This window comes from Podarcis cretensis (assembly GCF_951804945.1).
Source record: "Podarcis cretensis genome assembly, chromosome: 10".
In the NCBI taxonomy this organism is placed as follows: domain Eukaryota; kingdom Metazoa; phylum Chordata; class Lepidosauria; order Squamata; family Lacertidae; genus Podarcis; species Podarcis cretensis.
The window spans coordinates 52,292,003-52,311,727 of NC_137179.1; the positions used below are offsets into that span (position 1 = coordinate 52,292,003).

At 40.3% G+C, this 19,725-nt stretch overlaps 1 protein-coding gene across 16 annotated transcripts in view; it reads right to left on the minus strand.

The window, feature by feature from the left end:
* Positions 1–19,725, minus strand: part of NRCAM (neuronal cell adhesion molecule) — a 132,068-nt gene that overhangs the window by 67,689 nt on the left and 44,654 nt on the right. For all 16 annotated transcript variants that reach the window (XR_013843188.1, XM_079994076.1, XM_079994079.1 and 13 more), the window contains exons 2-3: positions 15,879–15,962; positions 4,703–4,896 (exon numbers count right to left, since the gene is read on the minus strand). Coding sequence is in view for 15 of the 16 variants with exons in the window: in XM_079994076.1 (XP_079850202.1) it covers positions 4,703–4,793 (91 nt within the window). In the remaining variant the exon portion in view is untranslated. The remainder of the gene's footprint in view (positions 1–4,702; positions 4,897–15,878; positions 15,963–19,725) is intronic.

Consider the following 19,725-nt stretch of genomic DNA (forward strand, 5'->3'; position numbering starts at 1 on the left):
CTTTGGGGTGGAGTGGGGACAGCTCAGAGACCAGGGGCAGGGTGTTTGAAAAAGGGTGAGAGGCTGCCAGCTCTGCAGTCATGGGATGACATAACTGGGCTCTTGAGCCCCACAGGGGTGTCACAGAAAGAATGTAGTTGGTCAAGGGAGCCATGAACACAGAAAGGTTGAAAACCTCTGCCTTACCAGACCATCACTAAAGCCCTCTTTGTATGTTCTACAACTGTATAATTAATTCATGTAGGGAAGATCCAGCTTGTATCCACTGGTCTCATTTGCAATACTTTTTGGAGGGGGAAAAAGCCTAAGTATGTACAGTACAAGTTGTCACTGTATTCTAGCTGGCCAGATGAGCTTTCACCAGTGTGCCAATGCAAGAACACATTGCATTGCCAAGTGCTAGATTGGGTTCCTTCTACCATTTGACCTTCTCAGCAAAGGACACGTATTTGGCTTTTGATATGTGTTTTAATATGCATTTACAACGTATATTTCAAATCTGCTGATTTTGTATTTTAATTAGGCGAATCTAAAATCTGATTTTCTGCATATTTTAATGTATATTTTATGTAAACTGCCTAGGGGGTTTGATGATTAACCGGTACTATATAAATCCTGTTAAATAACTAACAGGACTCGATGCCAATTTGTTCTTAAATCACAAGCGGCTATTTCTGTTTCATTAGACTGGTGTGCAAATTAATGAGAGTGAAAATAGTTTCACGTAGCACCAAGAAGACTAGCATTTTTAATAGTCTGAGAACTCTTAGATCACAACTGGCTTTCTCATTACCAAAGGAAAGCCCTACTGTGTGTACATAAGCATCTGCACCTGCTTACAGAGATTATCAAGTAGCTGTTTTTGATACTGTTACCATGAAATGATCGCCAAGATACCAGATTCTACATGTGTATGAGTGAGTGTGTGTGCTAATGTGACAATTTCTGTAGAGATCTTTTCTCTCTCTTTCTCTTATTGCAGAAAGAAATTAGGTTGATAAGTTATTTCTAGTAAGTGAACTCTTTCTGAGCATCTGTAGGTGGCTGTCCTAATCTTTCCTTTCTACATCGTTAGCAGTACCATATTTATATAACACAATATATGGCACATTATAAAAGTGTGTGATAAGATATACTAGACATCTCATTGCTGAAGATAATACTAAAAGTACTATGAACACATCTAGGTCAAACAAACCTGCCCCGCCAGTTCTGGTCATGCAGTGGGGATCTGATCTTTGCTTAAAATTCACCTGCACTGCAATTCATTTCTAAAGTAAAAATGCAAAGTTTTGACCAACCACCTGGCTTAGCAGTTCTAAATTTGCAGCAGAGTAAGAATGGAGAAGGGGGGTAGTCATATGGGTCCTGAATTTCTCAGCAGTCACTCCCACACTGTGGGATGCCCATAAGATGTCAAGGAGATAAACAACTATTGGACTTTCAGAAGACATTTAAAGGCAGCCCTGCTCAGGGAAGTTTTTAATGCTTGATATCATATTGTATTTTAATTTGCTGGAAGCCACCCAGAGTGGCTGAGGTAACCTAGTCAGATGGGTGGCATAAATAGTAGTAGTAGTAGTAGTAGTAGTAAGGTAAAGGTAAAGGTACCCCTGCCTGTACGGGCCAGTCTTGACAGACTCTGGGGTTGTGCGCCCATCTCACTCAAGAGGCCAGGGACCAGCGCTGTCCGGAGACACTTCCGGGTCACGTGGCCAGCGTGACATTGCTGCTCTGGCGAGCCAGAGCCACACACGGAAACGCCGTTTACCTTCCCACCAGTAAGCGGTCCCTATTTATCTACTTGCACCCGGAGGTGCTTTCGAACTGCTAGGTTGGCAGGTGCTGGGACCGAGCAGCGGAAGCGCACCCCGCTGCGGGGATTCGAACCGCCGACCTTTCGATCGGCAAGCCCTAGGCGCTGAGGCTTTAACCCACAGCGCCACCCGCGTCCCTAGTAGTAGTAGTAGTAGTAAAGTATTAATATTACTGAACAAGGGCCCAGTCATGCATCACATTGAACTACAGCTTAAATAAAATTATGGTTTAATGTGGCTGAGCATCAAAAGTCTCTATGGTTCTCCCCCTCCTTCTTTTAGGGATATTAGGTAGGGATAGTAGGAAATTTTGTCAGAAACAGAAGTGGAAACTGCCACAATTTGCATATTAAATTGAAGTCAGGAATAGAAATCATGCAAGGGAATACGAGTGGCATTTGGTAACTTTTTTTTTTTTTTAGTCTGAATTTTACATAAATAATTAAGCAAATTTTGTGCTGTTTTTCATGTTTGATTTTCACTGGAATGCACTGAAGTTAATTACATACTTTATTACATAATTAGCGTTTGTTTCAGCCAACACCAGAAAATGAGATGAATAATGTAGATTTTAGCAGAAGCCGAACTGTAGTGAAATGGAAACAGCATCGATTGTGATGAAAATGGGATGAAACCCTGCTTCTTTACATTATGAGCTGAGGGGAAAATGAACCAGAAGCTAGTCTGTCATTGATATGTGAAATGGCACTCCTGGGTTTGACTCTGTCCTAACAAACAACAATAATCCAAGCTTTGTCCTTGACTTATCTTCGTGGTATGTTAGGAGACAAACAAATCAGAAACAATGGTTTGCACATAATGGCAAGATATTCTCTGGCTTGTTTCATTTATGATATGCTGAACAGGGGTGCACCACAGGCTGTTGAAACAATAGTTTCAAGTGATGGGTGAACTACATCACAAAGGCTGTTCTTAAAAAGGAATTGTGATGTAATGCATTCTTGTGGGAAACCATGTCTATGGAGTTTGGGAGGAACCAAATTCTAGTCGTGCATGCTTGTAAATCTAACAGCAAGAGAAAACATGAGCAAACACACAGGCTGTGTATAGATGATTTACCTGGAACTATAGGAACAGCTTTATGCTTAATGTTGACTCAACTTAATAGCCATGAAATGAAGAAGAGGTGCAATGCAAACAGGAACATTTCTCTTGGTTCCATTTTTCTAACTGCAGTCACTTCTCCTAGTCCTAACTAAATGGTGAAACTGATTAGGTCAGATTACAAGCAGAAGCTGACACAATCAGTGTAACTCCTGAAACATGGGGCATCATCGAAAGGGAAAGGTGGCATTGCACCTTTTTGAAAACAAAAACACATATCCTTTTGGGCACCAAAAATAAATATTTGAAAATTTAAAAGAAACCCATTCCAAAGTTGCTACCGGCTATAATTTCCACAATGCTGCTTTCCATCAATCATCTATACACGACAACATTAATAACAGCAAACAACACCACATACAAAAATCATGTCACTTGGATTCCACACTCATTAAAAAAATATTAATACACACACACACACAGTGTAAACTTTATTGTCTAGGTTAGTGGGCAGAAAACTTACATTCTTCAAGGAGTTTTGCTTTTTTTCCCCCCGCATCAGATTCAGCAGGTGAATTGTAATCATGAATTAAAGAAAATTATTTGTTAGTAAGAAGAAAAGGTTAAACCTTAGAAAGAGAAGGTATTGAGGAAAATATACAGATCACTGACACTAAAGGTATTTTCAACAATTGTTACTCAAACAGTAAATGCTTCAAGATTCAGCATGGAATCTCACACAATCCAATGTATGAGGCTCTTGTCAAATGTTGACTTTTCAAGTACAAACACTGCCTGTTCCTCTGACCTATAAAGAACATGCCCTATTGATACTAAGGTTCTGAGGAGGTAGGGAAATGGAATTAATGGAATGCATTGCATTCATGCTGCGGGCAAAAATCAATTTGTGCATAGGTCCAGATGGAAGAGCAGCTAAGCACTTAAGACTGCCTTTTTAAAATACAAACAGCATCTATTCCACTAGTCTTCAGATGGGGGATCAGGACCCACTTGCAGCCTGATCCAAGGTGAGTTGCAACCGGAACACTACCACCATCCAAATATACACTAAAAATAAATAAATAAGAAATGGGTCCCAAATTCACATTTGAGTTAAAAAATTGTCCTGGGTCTGAAATGGCCGGATATACTTGCTATTCCATCGATAACATGGACATGTTATTACCTATGCTATTTCCATTACCAGATATATTAATTTAAATGAGAGCCTTCCTCAATATTGCAGGACTAAACCAATACTGCTTAGCTTTATTGTAAATGTACTCATGCTGTAGGAAAAAAACGTAACTTTGTGTTTATAATTTTACAGTTTTATGACATAACAAATAAAACATTTGCATAAAAGATAAAAAGTGAAGCTGCTGTCCAAAATGCAAATGTCCTGGGCTTTTGACTAGTCTGTTACCTTAATGCCTAGTTTGCTTTTAAGCATCTAGTACTCAATTCTCACAAGGAAATCACACTGTGAATGGCTGCCTTGGAACTATCCACAGCTAAAGGAGGTGAGGAGTGTGAAATATACATACAAATGCGGTTTTTTTCCATAAGGTAATAGCATGCTGCTTGTTTATGAGCTGAATTTAGGTTATCAGTTTGTTTCTCTGTAAAAGAGCTGGCCAATGTAATGCTTTCCATATGCTGTTGAGCCTCCAGTTATCATTGCTGCAGACATGGCCACAGTCAGGGATGATACTGTATTCCAACAACATCTGGAAGGTGCCATGTTGGAAAGCCCTGCACTACAACAATATAAAGGCACGCAACACCATTCTTTGGACTAAAAAGGTGTTAATACTTACGATCAAGAGGTACATCCAATGCTGTAATAATTTGGCAAAAAAAGAGAAACAGGGAAAGTCTGCTTTCAGAGATGCTGCTGCTCCACTCCATTCCAATATGTATTAGGAAATGCCCAGCAGAATTAAAACAAGCTCAAATTTCCTTTCTTATTAGCAGGAGATTTCTGGAAATGGGGTTTGTGAAGTCGTATAATCTGGAAACGAAGTAATACCAAACAACTGTTAGCAATGGTTTGGAACACATAATCAGGCTACTACAACCCTTGCATTATGGCTGATTCATACATTCAGTTTAAGTGCACCAGAAATCAGGATGTGAACCATAATGTGTAACAATTGTACCATCGGGGTTATATGTGTGGGAACTCCTTTTCATTCCATGTACAAGTGCGTGGAAGAAACAGCCAATGCTGCCATTGCTGGGGGGGGGGGAGAACCCTATTTCAGTTGCAGACCACATATTTTGCAAGAAGGAGGTCACATGTTCAAAAGGCACTCAGATCAAGCAGTGAGTCACCCACCTTCTGACCTAACAATGGACTGACTTAGTAGGTCTTTTCAGATGTGTGCAAGGAAGGTGGGTAGAAAAAACAGGATAGTGAGTGCCTGACCTGTGTGTGTTCATTAGAAGGTTTGAAAGATCCCAGAGGGTTCATTCCATGTGATTGAGGCACCTGTTTTTTTTTTAGGGCTGTGTGCATGGGCTCATATCTTAGGAGTACACTTTCACATACTGATATAATGTCCAAACAGAGCTCATAATGACTTTTTCTTATGTGCCTTTCCAGTGAAGCGGGGGAAGAGGTGGAGAAAGGAAAAAAAAGTGGTCCTTAGACAAGGTGCCACTCCATAATCAAATCTGCATTAATTTTCCAGGTCATTCAGATGGCCACCTGAAATGGAACCACATGAAGGGCTTACAAGTGCATGGTAAAATTGCTATGACAACAGCAGCAGTTGCTTCACGTCTACAGTTTACAAAATGATGTCGCCTCTATTTCAAGTAACCACCTACATATCTATAGCTGCATCTTTGGAACTAAGCCTTTGAAACTTTTGTAAAGTATCAAGATCATGGATGCATTCAATGAAATTTTACTGACACACTGAAAGATGGCGCCAAGGTAAGACATGCATATCAGAGCTCCGCAAATTCTCTTTCAATTACTGGTACATGACGGGGGTTTGCTTTGCTGGCTTCTTCCCCTCTCTTTTATTCTTTTTAAAATTCTTCTTATCAAAGGCAAGGTTGTTTTATGTGTTCCGACAGCCTCAGGAATTTGCACTATATAATTTGTGAAGTCAGAGTCGTAAATTAGTTTTAACGAAGCCTAACAGCCTTGCAGCCACCACCCTGATTTCCTGTTGGCTATATCTCCACATTTAAAAAACTTATTTTAAGGACTTTTAACCTTAAAAACCTTTTAATCTTTAAAAATCCATTTTAATTCCTTTGACCCCCTATATTTTAAACAAACTGAAGGAGAGGAAAAATTGCTGTTGGCCAAAGAGGCTACGTTGAAAGAATGCCCTCTTTGGTTTTTGCTTTTATCTTTTTAGCCTCCTCTCTACTGCCTTGCTGCCCACAAAGTAGCTGTAGATCAATCAGGACTGGATGAGACTGTAGATTTGGAACTCAACCAATTGACCCAAGAAGTACGGCTTGGCTGATACACGTAGAATTCCAGAAATGAAAAGAGCAAAAAGACCCACTTGTCCAGATATGGATAGTGATTCACGGTATTTAATTCTCAAGCAGAGTAACTTGGACGATTATTTTCTGCCTCTTAAAGAGCCTGTTTCTCCACCAAAAAATCCTTTTTAACTCTCTGCACACAGAAACAGCGGAGAAAACATTCCCTGGATTTAACAAGAAGGATACTGAAATTAATAGCCTTAATTTAGCCATTTTCATTAATTCCAATCGGTCTTCTCTGCGTTAAACTCATCCCATGATACATAATAATTACAATGTAGTGTGCTCAACATTGGACACACTTTACATACATTCTCCTTGTTTGCACATCACTTTAAACAATAGTTAAACTAAAGCATGGTTTGAATGCAGACGGGAAGTATGCTGTTGTACGCTGCTGCAATAGCATGCACTTCATTCCTCTCTGTACTTGCTATGGTGCCAGAAGCTAAGCCTGTCAGTCTGGCTGAAGTGTTGTGTCCAAACCTGAGCTCATGGTTTGTTTGGAAAGAAATAAACTATAGTCCTAGGTGCAGATGTAACAAAATGACAGACAACAGCATAGCTCCTGGCAGCACTGTAGCAGCTGTCAACAATTTCAGCAGTGTGCAAGAATGAAGCACTCATTGTTTTTGAATGAACAATCCACAATTTGAACTCTAAGAACCAGCATGTTACATGTTCACATTTAAACCATCATTTAGCTTAACTATAGATTAAAGTGACATGTGACCCATATCATTATCTCAGTATTCCTTACAACAATCCCAAAAGGTTGGTCTGTGTTATTATTCCATGATCACACATAAGCGACTGAGACTGACTTATATTGCAGAAGTTTGGACATAAATAACCCAGAATGTTTGCAAGCTTTGAATATTGCCTTGGTAACATTCAACAACCAACCAACCTAATATTCACTGACTAATCTCTATTCACATAATCCATTTTTTCAAGACAGGTAGTGCAGCAACCTGAATAGAAATATTGTGTAATCTGAAGCATACACCAGGGTATTTTGTCATATGATTTTAATATTAGAGCCAAAGGGAATGCAAGTGCTGAACTTGCAGTATGTCGCTATTAAGTGTCATCTGCTATAAACATAAAATACCTCAGTGGTTCATGATAGAACATATTTAACTAAAACACCTCTGTAGATTTGTCAGCACAATTTTTGTTCTGGTTCATCGTATTCAGGATGAATAGTGACATAAATGGGAAAAGGTAAGACTGCAGCTCCGGCTGAACTGAGCATATTCTTGGCCACGAGATAAAGTCACCAAACTTCTGACACATATTGTTATACAATGAATAAATAGCTGCATTATAAAGTTACATATTCTGCACATTATGAGAGCAATCTCCTATTCATGATATGCCAGTTGGGGTGGGGCTGTAGAATTTTGTGGAAGCCCTGCTATGCAGATGGAACTCCTGATACTTTGCTGCCATGATAGATACCTAGTACTGGGCCAGTGAACCTTTTTGATTTCATGGGTCCAGATCCTTATCAGAATAAGACTTATGGGGCAAATCTGACATGTGGGCAGGACCTAGCAATCACATGGTGTCACAATGATGCCAGGAGCTCCTAGCTGCCATCCCTGGGCGGTCAGAGATCATGTTGCTGCTGGGCTATCTGGGCATTCCCCTGGCTGGCCAGTCTGCTGGGCTTGATGGCCTGCCAAAACCTTAAGTTCAAGTGGGCCAATCTGAGGATTTTCTTGGCTACGATGAAAGTGCAGTTAATCACTGTGCTGCCTTCCCCAAAGGAAAGTACTTGACTAAAAGCAGTACTTGACTGAAATAGACATACTTTATCCATACTACTAAAAAGAAGAGTGAAAACAGCATTCCTCAGATGAAAATAGGGACATTTCTCACACACCCCTCCTGGGCCCCTATTTTCGAGAGGGGGGCAGCATTTCCTTTCTGAAGAAGGGTGAGCATACATGCCTTCACTATCATGAGAAAACCCCTAAATCCCAATTTTATTTTATTTTATTCTTTGGTTAAAAAAAAAAGTAAAGGAAAAGGACCCCTGATAGTTAAGTCCAGTTGCGAATGACTCTGGGGTTACAGCGCTCATCTCACTTTACTGGCCGAGGGAGCCGATGTTTGTCCACAGACAGTTTTTTGTGGGTCGTGTGGCTAGCATGACCAAGCCGCTTCTGGCGAAACCAGAGCAGCGCACGAAAACGCCATTTACCTTCCTGCCAGAGTGGTACCTATTTATCTACTTGCACTTTTTGGTAATTTCAAACTGCTAGGTTGGCAGGAGCTGGGACCAAGCAACGGGAGCTCACTCCGTCACGGGGATTCAAACCGCCGACCTTCTGATCAGCAAGCCCAAGGCTCAGTGGTTTAGACCACAGCCCCACCCACACAGATTTAGATAAAGAAGAGCACCCACCAATCAATACTTTTTAGAAAGGGGCAAAATTAGAAATGGACACACAAAGCATTAGAAAAAATATCAATCAAGACTCCTTGCATTCTGCTCCTCTCCCTCTTTCCTCCTGCCCAGGGAGGCTCAGCCATCTGCCTGCCCCTCAGAACCTGGTGCTTCACACAGGGCTAGACCTCGGTGGCTGCAGAGTCTCCTCTCCTTGCCCACTCTCCAGCAGCTGCTCAAGGGAGAAGGCCAGAAGTGGCAGCCATGGAGAGGCAGTGGGATGTTTCCCCGCTGCCACCATTGTCATCACTTCAGACAAGCACTGGCAAGCACCCTGAGTTCAGTGATGGTGGCACTAGTGGAGGAAATAGGGACATTCTGGGACCAAATCAAAAGCCGGGATGGCTTCTGTAATTCCGGACTGTCTCTGGGAAATTGGGACACTTGTGAGGGTATGAAACAGTTTCTAGGCCAAAGTAAATGTTTCCTTTTAAGTTATTATTTCCCACTGGTTAAACTGAATAATAAAGCCTTTTATCCAGCCAGAGCCATTGAAGCCTTCGACCTGATTAACTATTTAGCAAAAGGTTTCATTTCTTAACTAGGTCCCATGCACAATTCAATAGTAACTCTTACAAGATGAAACTTTTCTTGCATATCAATATCACTATTTTTACTGAGGTATGTAGATGACAACATTGAAGTATTTGGCTGCCAAATAACTTTCATTTTAAAATAGCTTTTATTAAATCCTGCCAATTAAATGGATCTCTTAATAGACCTAGTTCATTAAGCGTTTGCTTAAACCTTTAAAGCCATATTTATTTTCAATAGATGTTTTGACACCAGAAAACCTATCATCTTTCAAAACATTTGTACTAGTTTGACTCCTTTTAATAATATTTCGCAATCTACTGAATTCACTGACAGATGAATGGATGTGAGCATTTCATAATTTCAATGCTGAAATGTGTTTCTTGTATCACACCTCTTACAAAGTTGAACAGCAAATAATTCATTCCAAAGTTGTAAGAGCCAGGAAACCACATGAATTGCCATCATTTTGGAAACTATGCACCATTTCTATTTGAGTATCCATTCTTTTGTCATTCAAGCACTGACGTTACACTATCCATTCATTCAGCAGGCTTTGGAAACTGCTACTAGTCATCAACATTCTAGCGAAGCAACAAAGCCTTGCAATATTACTAGACCATGTAAAATACAAAACAAAACACCAAGCTATTGAAAAGTGGTGTTAATGCCAGACGAATGACATTACTGAGTAAAGTTAATATATGAACCTGCTTACTCTTGGAAATTCTGTAAGGGTATATGAAGTCACAAGCATATGTACTTTGACAGTCGGGGTAAGATGTATCACTTTGATTTTATTCAAAGCTATGACTAAACTGGGGTCTGTTTGGCACCACTATATAATCAGTAAGAGCTTGATCAGCAGCCAACAAATTTGGATGAGATTGCAAAGTAAGTGTTTCACAACAAATCAGAAAGCTCTGAAGCAGCGAGGTTGCTTAACTGTGCCAAATTGATCCTTTATGAGCTTTGCCCTTGTGTTAGGATCTGCTGCTGGCAGCACAATATGCACCAGCAGCAAATCACTGTGTGCGAAAAAGGCTGAATAGCTCTTGCCAACTCATGGGATTTACCGGAGATAGGAGTATTTCAAAGGAGTAGACCTGTTTCATGTGTAATCATGTACATGTTAACAGTTGTCATAGCCCCCCAAAAGAACAAAAGATGCCAAAGGGAGTGAAAAATAAAGGTTATAGGACTTTTAAATGAGAGAAACAGTGAAGAGCTATTGTACTGGGAGACAACATGGTAGGTTTGTGTGTTAAGGCACTGAGACCTAAAGGAAAGGCCTATCCTATTTTTGGACCAGGCTAGCAAGCAAAGTTCTCACCTAGCAATGAAAGCATTTTTTATTTAAATAAGATGCAACATACTACACTTCATTACCCTGGCGCAAAGTGCAATCATGTTCATTATCCTCTAAACATAATGTGCTCCCCCCCCCTTACTCAGATGACACATTAATAAAACACAAGTCCCTTGGTATCTGCTTTAAATTTAAGTGCATGGCAGTATCTTCGAATGAGATTTGCTATAGAACTCTGTTATCCACAATTATTTCAGACATTTATGAGAAGTAATGATTTACAGTGCTGGTCTCACAAACTGAGGCAGAACAGGAAGGTGTTGTGCCTCCATTTGCTCCTCGGCAGAAGCCTTTCTTACTGGGGTCATGAGGTTTCTGGGTTCCAGTAACATATTGCAAGAGGTCTGTGAAATCTTGCTAGAACCTGGAAGATGCAGGTGCTTCTCCCTGCATCCTTGCATCTTTGGAGGCAGGCAAGGTGCTCCCCCCACCACAGGAAAAGTAAAGACAAGAGTGGCAGCAGCAAGATCTCGAAACAGTTACACAAGATCTCACCAAAAGCTGCCGCTTCTCCTCGCTTCTTTGGTGGCAGGGGTTGCTTGCTTGTAGGGGCACCACCATCAGAGGATTCTGCTGCAGTCTGCCTCATTGACATGACAGCTCTAGCCAATCTAGGGACTAGAGATCTCTTAGGCTGTTGGTGAGGAACCTTGGAGGAAAAGAACTATAGAAGTCAATGAACATTACTAACTTGAGTCCATTGATTTCAGTGCATCTACTCTGAGTATGACAGTTCGATTCAATGCTTAATCTCTAGTCCATTGTCTGAAGAATGCATATTACATATACTGGACAACTTCTACACCACACAGCAACTGAACAGGTTACTGAAGTATATAGTTTGTTCTTTTATAAAGGAACTAACAATTAGAGAGTAGTATGGTGAATAACTGGGACGCAGGTGGCGCTGTGGGTTAAAGCCTCAGCGCCTAGGACTTGCCGATCGAAAGGTCGGCGGTTCGAATCCCTGCGGCGGGGTGCGCTCCCGCTGCTCGGTCCCAGCGCCTGCCAACCTAGCAGTTCGAAAGCACCTCCGGGTGCAAGTAGATAAATAGGGACCGCTTACCAGCGGGAAGGTAAACGGCGTTTCCGTGTGCGGCTCTGGCTCGCCAGAGCAGCGATGTCACGCTGGCCACGTGACCCGGAAGTGTCTCCAGACAGCGCTGGCCCCTGGCCTCTTAAGTGAGATGGGCGCACAACCCCAGAGTCTGTCAAGACTGGCCCGTATGGGCAGGGGTACCTTTACCTTTACCTTTATGGTGAATAGCAATAAGTGTTCTCGCCTTCTTTGCTCATTAAAATAAAATGAAAAACATTTGCCAAAATTTAGCTTTTGAAGACATATTTCTTTTTCCAAGCAATAACCTGAGATTTTAAAATAAACCACTTAATCTCCCTGTTTATGTAGGCGTGCAGTAGCATAACATAACATATTGATTGCTAAAATTAACTTGCTGCCAAAAAAACCCTGACAATAGCACAGTGCAGACAATTTGAATTGGAATTTTGCAAGCATGTAGCACGAATCCAATTTAAGCAGGTCCTGACTTACAAGGTGAATAAAAACAACAGGCCATGTGCCCTCTCCTTAATACCAATAAACTTCTCACGCATCGTCTCCCTATTAGGCACCCTAAGGGTGGAAAAGTACATGTTACAAAAAACATCCCAAGGTCTGTATGTATCCATTTCTAATCTTTACCAACATAGCTCTGTTTCTTTTACTATGAGAGCCCTAGAAACAATCTAGGGCAGCCTTCCACAACATGTTGCCCTCCAGATGTTAACTACAACTCCCGTCAGCCCTAGCACAAAATAGTACAAAATACAGTGGTACCTCAGGTTAAGTACTTAATTCATTCCAGAGGTCTGTTCTTAATCTGAAACTGTTCTTAACCTGAAGCACCACTTTAGCTAATGGGGCCTCCCGCTGCTGCTGCACCGCTGAAGCACAATTTCTGTTCTCATCCTGAAGCAAAGTTCTTAACCTGAAGCACTATTTCTGGGTTAGCGGAGTCTGTAACCTGAAGCGTATGTAACCTGAAGCGTATGTAACCCGAGGTACCACAGTAATCTGGAGGACACCAGACTGGCACAAGCTCATACAATATATTGATTCAGCACTTTTTGTATTAGCTTTCACCAGTTATCAAGATCTGCTATGAACTGATCTTTCTGTACGTCTGAGGAAGACAACTTCCATCAGCCCCAGTGAATCATCCTTGTTGGAGCTGATAGATTGGTCTAATAGGGTATATGAACCTTTTTTGACATATAAACTTACTATAGTAGAAGTAAATAAGTTCACTGATGAGCCCATGCAAGTTCTGCAGTGGCCATGTCATGCTAAGAGCCACAAACAATCTGCCCTCCCCTATGACTTGTTTCACTGCCCTCCATGTAGATACAGGGCCAGCACAATATGTTTACAGCATGACTAACGGTAGGCGACATTCACCCTTAGTTTTGCTCTAATTGAGTTGGTTATTTCTCATATAAAGGCACACAAAGAAATGGTTAAAGGCTACACCATGAAACCATATACAAATAACAGTATGATAATAGTATGTAGTTTAGATTTGGGTCCTTTAACAACTGATGCTTTAAGTGAGGTGTGCTGTATAAACAAGAACATATTATGGTTTCTGGATTGGATTGTTGAAGATTTGTCATCCTTTGCATTTTTTTTACAAGAGCTGATAGACATGGCAGAACTATAAATCTTTTCAGATAATCTTATGGTGTGGCACATGTTGATTTATACTTGCTATTGTCTTAGCCACTTCAAATCTATCAGTAGAACTCTTGAAAAATTGCATTACTTTCAGGCACTTTATAAACCCAGTAGTCAAAAACAGTGATGCTTAAGGAAAACCATTTCTCTCCCTCCAACTTCAACCAATATCCTATATCCTTTGCATTCTGTCATAATCCATCCTACTAGTCTTTTTTGCTTATGTTAGCTGATCAGAATTATAGTGCACTATCAAAAGCTTTTTCTAAAATCCAGATTAATTATGTTCACTGTTTCTCATGTCTTTGGCACGTAAGCTCTGTAAAAACTAAAAATGGGGGGCGGGGGCGGGTAGGAGCAAGATGTCTTCAGATGGTAACTTATCAGCTACTCACCCATAGAAGTATGGGCTTTCATTCAGAGGGCCTTCTTGGTGGAGGCGCCTACCCTGTGGAACACCCTCCCATCAGATATCAAGGAAATAAACAACTATTTGACTTTTAGAAGACATCTGAAGGCAGCCTTGTTTAGGGAAGTTTTTAATGTTTGAGGTTTTATTCTGTTTAATATTTTGTTGGAAGCCGCCCAAGAGTGGCTGTGGAAACCCAGCCAGATGGGCGTTGTATAAATGCTAAATTACTGTTATTGTTATTGTTATTCAATAGCTAATCCAATTATTCCCTTTACTTGGCATGGAGAGTAGATCTGTAGCCTATCTTTGTATGACATTCCTTTGCCTACCAAAATTAAGGCATGTTTTTGTTAGCTAACTACTTTCGCCTGCTACAGCTGATCCTAGGGGGTGGGATCAAGACCAAACCCAAACAGTAATCCATTGCTTGCTGTTTGGGAGGAGATAGGCTGCACTGAGCAGAAAGCTAAGAAGTCTTGGGGAAGAGAAGACAGAGTTGAGGTTCAAAGTGAAGAAGCTGGGCCCTGAACAGTTAGCTTCTAAGTCTTCTGCCATTTTATAATATTTATGAACTTCATCTTGGTACAGTTGGGATCATAACTGAATGATCAATTAAATATGATCAACATATTACTCTCTTGATGCTGGTGCTGGTAAGGATTTTAATCTATGATCAGTTTCTTCCATTGTTTCCTAAGCCTCAGAGACGGAAAAGCAGGCAAGGGGGATAAAGTCTTCAGTATAAATATTTTATTTAAATAAAAACCACATAAAACATTTTTAAACGAGTTTCTTTCCAAGCAACAGTTTATTTCCAAGAGCAGTGCCTAGTACATATAAAAGGCACAAGGGAAGAGGGGCAAACACCAGATAAATGTGAATTATTTACCAATTCAACATGTTGCTATGAGTTCTCAGTAATTTGCAAGATATGCCTAGTAATGTTGTAGTTAATGGATAGAGGCTTACATAAAATTACCATCTTTATCTAGTCTGCAAAATAAGTTGGCTGATTTTCTTGTCAAAGGAGTACTGAAAAAAGAGAGCAGTTTATGAAAACTTGCAAAAGCCATATCACAATTTCCCTACACATCCTGTTTTTGTGCAAAAATGATACATCAGAAATAGCATTTTTGCATCTTCATCACCCAACAAATGCACAACTTCCCAATGAAGACGGAGCTCACACAGTTCCTGGGTGGAAGAAAATATGAACAGCGTACTTTGGATACAAAACTGTTGTATCAAAAAAGGTTTTATTACAATCAAGCAGTTCTTTGAAATAAGAGGATGCCTTCAAACAGAAGGCTGCCCTAAAGTAAGACACATAGCCACCCCAATTTGCCAGACTACATATATCACTTCCCCTACTATCAATTTCTAGCTGGCAAAAGTTAACATCAGTTTCCACAGATCTTATACAACAGAGATTCCATTAATGTTATGCTAGGAGCAGAAGAACCTCTCTGCATCAAAAACATGTGTTGAAAGAGCATTCTTCTTTCTTAATCAATTCAGGAGTCACATTTCACAATCTCCTAAAACAGATTGAAATGAGAAGACACAGATGGTGGTCAGTTAAGTCTTGGTCTTTCCACATGCTTTCCAATCTAATGCCCTGCTACCTGACAGACACAAGTTGCTCTGAAACATCCAAACCAACCATAGTAGTCTGTGCTATCTCAACCTGACTGAATCGATGCCCAAATCCCTTCAAATAGGCCCAATTTGACTCAGGACTTAGGCAAAGCCAGTCACAGCCTTGTAAAAATACCTGCTGCACCAGTGGCAGGGCCGACTGCCAGTAGCAACAAACATAGGACCACTAACCATGTCACAAAGTTCTGAACAAAAAAATGTCTTATGCCTCCAAATCTTAAATAAAAAAGGAGGAAAAGGCCATCCTACAAGATGTCCAATAATTTCTCAATAACGTACATCCCAGAAATTAGACAAAATAAGAATTATTTTACCTTTGTTTAATGCTTGGTTTTGATGAGTCAGTCTGAGTTTGATGACCTCTTTTTTAACCCTTGGTCTTCAAGAAATGATTGGAACTGAAATAAAAGGACAGTATGAATTTTTATATTGTTCATTGCATATTTTAAACCGTTCATACTATTTTGCTGGGAGTTGCTGTACTGAGGCAATAGCTCCCAGCGTCTGCTATGAAGGCTCTAATGTTTGCAGTAAATGTTTGTTTTTTCCTCTTCCTCTTCCTCTTTCCACTGTTATCTGGAATGTGGCCCTCAAGCTGAAAAAAGTTCTCAAGCTGAAAAATGTATCCCTTTGCTGTTGACAGCATGCTGGTAACAGGTTGTGATTTAGCATTCAGTTTTATCACTATGCCTTCACATGCTACAAGTATGGTGCTCTGATTCAAGTAGGTAATACACATTTTTAGACTGAGGATTCTGCTAATTAAACAGTACCTAATACAGTTGTGGCGGGGACGCGGGTGGCTCTGTGGGTAAAAGCCTCAGCGCCTAGGGTTTGCCGATCGGAAGGTCGGCGGTTCGAATCCCCGCGGCGGGGTGCGCTCCCGCTGCTCGGTCCCAGCGCCTGCCAACCTAGCAGTTCGAAAGCACCCCCGGGTGCAAGTAGATAAATAGGGACTGCTTACTGGCGGGAAGGTAAACGGCGTTTCCGTGTGCTGCGCTGGCTCGCCAGATGCAGCTTTGTCACGCTGGCCACGTGACCCGGAAGTGTCTCCGGACAGCGCTGGCCCCCGGCCTCTTGAGTGAGATGGGCGCACCAACCCCAGAGTCTGTCAAGACTGGCCCGTACGGGCAGGGGTACCTTTACCTTTAATACAGTTGTACCTTGGTTTTCGAACAGCTTAGTTCTCAAACGTTTTGGCTCCCGAACATCACAAACCCGGAAGTGACTGTTCCGATTTGCGAACTATTGTTGGAAGCTGACCCTCCGATGGGGCTTCCATGGCTTCCGATTGGCTGCAGGAGCTTCCTGCAGCCAATCAGAAGCCATGCTTTGGTTTTAAAACGTTCTGGAAGTCAAACGGACTTCCGGAATGGATTCCGTTTGACTTCCAAGGTATGACTGTATCACAAAGAGAAACTATGTGGACTCAGAACCACATTTGGCATTGCCAGTTCAAACTATGCAAGCTATATAAGTTCAAACTCCCACCCTGCCCCCCAAAAGGGACTGCAGCGTCATTGTCTTAGGTGGGCATTGAGAGCAGAAAGCTTGAGAACCCCTGCCTTAAAAAGTTGAAGATGATACAGTTACAAACCAGAATAGGGAAAAAGATGCCACCAGAAAGCAAAGTATTTTATCCTTCCCTGAATTTAGCACAAGTTAACTGAGGGTTAACTGTATGGCACCATTATACAGTAGGTTAGTACTCTATCATTAGTCATAGTTAAATACAGTGGACCCTCTGGATATGTATTTAATTTGTTCCGGGTGTACACATTTTTTTTTTTAAAAAAAGCATGCTCACACAGACAACAGCAACTTTGCATAGACTTATATAACACTTACTGTCAATAGTGTAAAAAGGAATGCTTTAATTGCTGAATTGTTCAGATTTTAACTTCTTGGTTATATCTATCAAGACAAAATATATAATGCTGTTGTGAGATAGATACGAATCTCAAAACCCACATTACATTGTGGTTCTTGATGTATGAATATTTATTAATCCCAAATATGCTTTTATCGTATGCTAGTCTTAAATACAATGGGTTATACAGTGCTACCTCGGGTTACATACGCTTCAGGTTACATACGCTTCAGGTTACAGACTCTGCTAACCCAGAAATAGTGCTTCAGGTTAAGAACTTTGCTTCAGGATAAGAACAGAAAATGTACTCCAGCGGTGCGGCGGCAGCAGGAGGCCCCATTAGCTAAAGTTGTGCTTAAGGTTAAGAACAGTTTCAGGTTAAGAAAGGACCTCCGGAACGAATTAAGTACTTAACCTGGGGTACCACTGTACTGTACTAAATCATACATAGAGTAGACCCACTTAAATCAATGGACTTTATTAACTTTGTTAGACATAAAGTTAAGCAGCAATCCTAACTCCACTTACCTAGGTGTGAACCCCACTGAATTCAATGGTACTCACACTGGAATAGATGTGGTTAGAAATGGAGCCTTAGCAAGCTAGTATGAACTATTTATTTTAATGAGTCTACTGTTCATATGATTTGGATACAACACATTTGTTATAAGCAGATTTCTCAGTGATTTCACTTTTGTTTAATAGCAGGCACGTTCATTTTCAGCTTTGGGGTTCTATAGCATAAGAAGGGCTCCTAATGTAACTATGTCCCATCAATCTTGCACACAAAAAACAGTCCGCACAAAACATGATTAGCTACTGCAAGTACATCAGCTTAACATAAAATTAAAAATTCTGATAGGTTTTTTCAAATAATAGTATAGTTCAAAACATGAGCAGTTGTAAATAAGAATGTATTATACAAATAATGTTACAAGTCAACAGTGGAACAACAGTAAACAGAAAATGTTGGCATACTTGCTTCTGGTTTAATGAAGCTGTAACAACAAAACCACAACTGAGTTTTGTGCTTTCTAGTGCATGAAAATAGTATATTAATTAAAATATGTTATGAAGATTTGCATTAGGTATAAAATTCAATGAAATTTCAGATATGTTAAATGTTGGTAAATGTGTAACTGGAAGGAAAATAATTGCCTGTGTAAAATATATTTAGAAAGTCAAGTGAATGAGATATGAACAAAAATACAAAAATCAATATTGAAAGAAACTTTTCCTTTTCTCATCAGCCAATATTAGAACTTAAATAGATATTCCAACATACAAAGTAAGTTTCTTTCTGCATAGAAGAGAACAGGAACTTTGCTAATGAACTTTGGTGGTCCAGATTTGTTTACATTTGCTTTTGGAATTTATAAAGTTAGCATGTCCATACCTTTATATGAACTTCATGTAATATAAAGGTGCCAATTTCAACCCCCAGTAAAACACTGAATTAATTAGATCCAATTTAGTTTCGTCTTCACATTTCTAAAATTTCTATTTCAACACAGTTAGCAAAACTGATGAACTGGTGCAAAACAAAATTTTGTTAACTACTTAGTATTAACTAGATGTATCAGTAATACCTTCAAAATAATTCTATATGGTACCTTATGAATGCACTTTTGTTCTGCTTTTCATCTCCAGGATACAGAAGTTAAAACTTTGATTAAGAAGTCTTCCTCTCATAGCAATCCTGCTAATAAATCCCTGTGCTGCTGAATTCTGCTGCTGCTAAAGAGGTACCAAAAAAAGAGAGCTGCCTTTAAAGAGCCAATCACATCCTTCTGGACCTCCCAAGCTTCACTGTGCAATCAGCAAGGGCTTTGTAGCTATACAATAGGGGTTAAATACTTCCCTGTATTTATTTAAAAGCAAGAAAATCTGCTTAGTTGCTTGAACCTCCTACTTATTCAGAATATGGTTCTATTATATTTAATAGCAGACATTTGTTGCAGAAAGTAGCATTACTATAACCCCTGGTTCTCGGAGTTATAAGAGTTAAGTACCAGGATTCCCTTAAGGTCTTGCCTCTACCCTGCATATGCCCTTATATTTACTGTTCTTTGACTTTTTATTTCAATGCTCTGATATGATTTTGACCTAGCTATCTGCCACAGCATTTGATAATCAGACTGGTAGTACTCAGTTCTGATCAGATAAACATGGTAACTCCACAGAAACAATCTCTTTATGCTGACAAAGAAGTCTTTCAACTCAGGAAAAGAAAAATGTTCTGAAAGTCAGGATTGGTTAGAATAGATTACCACATTATGCAGAAGGCTGAT